The sequence below is a fragment of the Trichoplax adhaerens genome, genomic scaffold (assembly GCF_000150275.1).
Source record: "Trichoplax adhaerens TRIADscaffold_17 genomic scaffold, whole genome shotgun sequence".
Taxonomy (NCBI): Eukaryota; Metazoa; Placozoa; class Uniplacotomia; order Trichoplacea; family Trichoplacidae; genus Trichoplax; species Trichoplax adhaerens.
Genome location: NW_002060959.1, coordinates 406,567 through 410,580, shown reverse-complemented (window position 1 = coordinate 410,580; position 4,014 = coordinate 406,567). Strand labels below are relative to the sequence as shown.

Below are 4,014 nucleotides of genomic sequence, written 5' to 3'. Positions count from 1 at the left end.
GCCAATTAAATAGATCAATAAATTAATTAGAGATCAAAGCTAGCATTACTCAGAGTGTTCTCTTCTGCTTGGCATCTTTCGTTGTGTAGTTCCGTCGTACATTCTGCTTACAGAAATTTAAAAATGAGAAATATAAAATTATTATAAAGCTATAAAGCAAATAGGTCTACAGTTTTATCCTTTATCGTTTAGTCTGGACAATCATCTCACTACTTTATAAAATGGAAATTAAACCTTGTGATTTAATTGCAGACTCGATTTGAACAGTTGAGGTTTGAGGTTGACTAGTGCAACGTTGTCCGATATTATATCGGATTATAGAGGATAACTGGCCAAGCGGAAATGAAGAAGTATTTTGCTTCTGCTTCAATCTCGCTAAAATCTCCTGAGTATTAGAAATCCTGGAATCTTTCCGTTTATATAGTTTAATTTGGATTTTGAGAACATTCTCATACATTGCTATAGACTCTTTAACTTTAGATAATTTCCTGTAAACGCTACCCAAATTAGTATATAAGTTAAGTATCTCTATATGGCAATCCTCTAACAACTTTTTTCGTGTATTAAGCGATTTCTGATACATATTTAGGGCATCATTAAATTGGCCTAAGCGAAAGTGGGTATTAGCAATTTTATTCTGTACATTGGCAACTTGTAAATTTTCTTCTCCCAATACTTCCAGTCGAACTTGAAGTGATTTATGATACATATCCAGCGCATAAACGTATTTATGCTGGTGACAATATACCTGTCCAATCCGATTGTAGGAATCAGCAACATCCAAATTGTTCTCTTCTGAAATTTCCAAACGAATATTTAATGATTTCTGATACATGGACAATCCTTCTTCATATTTTTTTTGACTACAATAAATTTTGCCTATATTATTATAGCAATCTGCAACTTCTAAATTATTCTCGCCGAAAATGCTTAATCGAGCAGCTAAGCATTTTTTACTCATTATCAATGCATCTGCATATCTGTGCTGGTGATAGAAAACATCGCCGATGTTTTCGAATGAAACTGCAACTTCTAGATTTTCACTTCCAAGTACAGCTAATTGTATCGTTAATGCTTTATTATACATTGTTAAAGCTTCGTCGTAATCCGCTTGTAACGAATAAACATCCCCTATATTTGTATAGGAGCCAACAATATCCACATGATTATCACCTAATATCTTTTTACGAATGGTAAGTGATTCATTATAGTTACTCAGTGCATCTTGATACTTATGCTGCTTTTTATATACATTACCGATATTATGATGGGAATTAGCAACATGGATATTATAATTGCCTAATACTTTCTTTAAAATATCCAATGATTTCTGATACGTCGCTAGAGCTTTATCATATTGTGATCGATAGCAATGTATTAATGCAATATCTCCATAAGAAGAAGCTGTATGGATGTTAGTATCGCCTAATACTTTTAGTCGAATATCTAAAGATTTCTGATACATAGCAGAGGCTTCGTTATATTTTGATTGATGAGAAAAGATAACTCCAATGTTGGCATAAGACATCGCGATATCTAAATGATCTCGTGGTAATATTTTCAAACGGATTTCTAGCGATTTTTCGAACATAGATAGGGCCTCATTAAATTTAGACTGATTTGTGTAAACATTACCAATATCGCTATATGATTCCGCTGCTTGTAAACTATTTTCTCCTAATAGTTTTACTCGAATGTATAGAGACTTTTCATACATCAAAAGTGCATTTTCATGCTTAGATTGTAAATTGTTGATCGTTGCTATATGATTATAAGTAGTAGCTATTTCTAAGCTATCCTGAGGTAATACCTCTAATTGAATTTTTAAAGCTTTCTGATATGCTGATAAAGCATCTTCATATTTAGATTGATAGCAGTAAATAAGTCCAATATCATTTAACGATTCCGCTACTTTCGAGTTTGTACTACCTAAAATTTCCGATCTAATCTTTAACGATTGCCTATGCATTATGAGAGCATCGTCGTATTTATTCTGATGAGAAAATATGATTCCAATGCTATTATAAGATGCAGCCACCAACAAATTATTATTCCCTAATAATTCAGTTCTGATATTTAAAGACTTCTGATACATGGCTAAGGCACCTTCATATCTCGATTGTAATGAATAGATATTTCCTATATAGACATAGGAAACGGCAATTTCCAAATGGGTACGTCCTAACGTAACTAATTTGACAGCTAAGGACTTTTCAAACATTAATAAGGCTTCATTATATTTAGATTGTCTGGTATAAACAAGGCCTATGTAGTTAAATGATTGAGCAGTTTGTAGATTATTATCGCCTAATAGTTGCAATCGGATCTTCAAAGCTTTTTCAAACATTTCTATAGCCTCTTCGTACTTAAATTGACTCAAAAAATTATGACCAATATTATTGTATGAAGTTGCAATTAATAAATGGTCCTTTTCGAATAATTGTAAGTGTATATCTAGAGATTTTCGATACATTAAATGAGCATTATAATAATCTGATTGGCGATTATAAATATTTCCTATGCTATAAAGAGATTGGGCCACATAAATATTATTGTTTCCTAAAATATCTGCTTTGATATCATAAGACTTTCGAGCATAAGATAAGGCATCTTCATGTTTCAACTGTTCTGAGTAAATTCTTCCAATATGATTATAGGAATCAGCTACTTCTATACTATTGATATTCAGTAACTGCAGTCGAATTGTGAGTGCATTTTGATGCATAGATATGGCTTCACGATATTCAAACTGTTGGATTAAAACATTTCCAATATTGCAATAAAGATTGGCCACCTCTACGTGAGTACTACCAAGGAATTCCAGTCTAAGATTGAGCGATTTCCTATACATTACTAAAGCTTCATTATATCTGCATAGAGCAGTATAAATGTTTCCCACGTTACAATAGGACTGTGCCATTTCCATACTTTGACCCCCTAGTATATTCAAACGAATATTTCGAGATTTCTCAAATATAGATAATGCCTGATCATATTTACATTGATTCAAGTAAACTTGTCCTACACTGTCATAAGAACAAGCTATTTTTAAGCTGCAATCGCCCAACTCTTTCAATCGAATATCAATAACTTTTTGATACAAAGATAACGCATCTTCGAATTTAAACTCTGCCGCATAAATACTAGCAATACTATGTAATACCTCAGCAATGTCTAGATTTTCAATATTTAAAACATTTGATCGAATATTGAGGCATTTTTTATACACAGATAGAGCATCGCTAAGTTTGAATTGATCGAAATAGGCATTGCCTATGCCGTAATAACTATCCGCAACCATCATATTCTCACCATTGGATATTTCCGATTTCAATTTTAGAGATTCATCATAGCATTGAAATGCTTCCTTATACAATTTTTGCATTCTACTTATTTCACCAAGATCATCTAAACACAACGCCAGGCGAATTTGATCTTCTAGCTCAATAGCAATCTTCTTAGACCGATCGCTTATTTCACGTGCTTGAGTTAACTGATGCTGTTCTCGATAGGTAGCAGAAATATTGAGATAAAGATCGCATTGTAAACCATCTCGTCCAGTATCGTTGTTCGTTATGTTATAAGATATATCTAGTGCTTGCATATAGATTAGCCTTGCTTGCTTATAATTCCCATCACGATATGCACTAACGCCGAGACTCCTCAGTTGTTGAATCCTTTCAAGGGAACTTTGATCATTATCTTGATTTTTCGATTCCGTTATGTTAAGGATCTTTCGGAAATCCTGTAAAGAAATGTTTACTAACTTATTACAATGGAATAGCAGATCACAAATCTTCAACTATATAGTATATCTACTGATATCTTACCATTAATATATTTCTAAAGCAGGTATTAAAGTCAGGAATTTCAAAGTTTAGGAAATCTTAATTCGAATTTAGAGGCTTTGCCTACGTTAAATGATAATTTTGGTTAATGATACTACTAAAACTCCGGTAGTCCTCTAAATAGTTTGCTGATTGCCGCACTGTGCTTGTTACCGTGGATAATCAT

The 4,014-nt window shown here is 32.8% G+C and overlaps 1 protein-coding gene across 1 annotated transcript; it reads right to left on the bottom strand.

Moving 5' to 3' along the window:
- Positions 1-214: 214 nt before the first annotated feature.
- Positions 215-3,604, bottom strand: TRIADDRAFT_60708 (uncharacterized protein; the record flags this gene model as incomplete). Its single annotated transcript, XM_002116649.1, has 1 exon — positions 215-3,604. The coding sequence occupies one exon, from the start codon at positions 3,602-3,604 to the stop codon at positions 215-217; it is 3,390 nt and encodes a 1,129-aa protein (XP_002116685.1).
- Between the last annotated feature and the right edge of the window lie 410 nt (positions 3,605-4,014).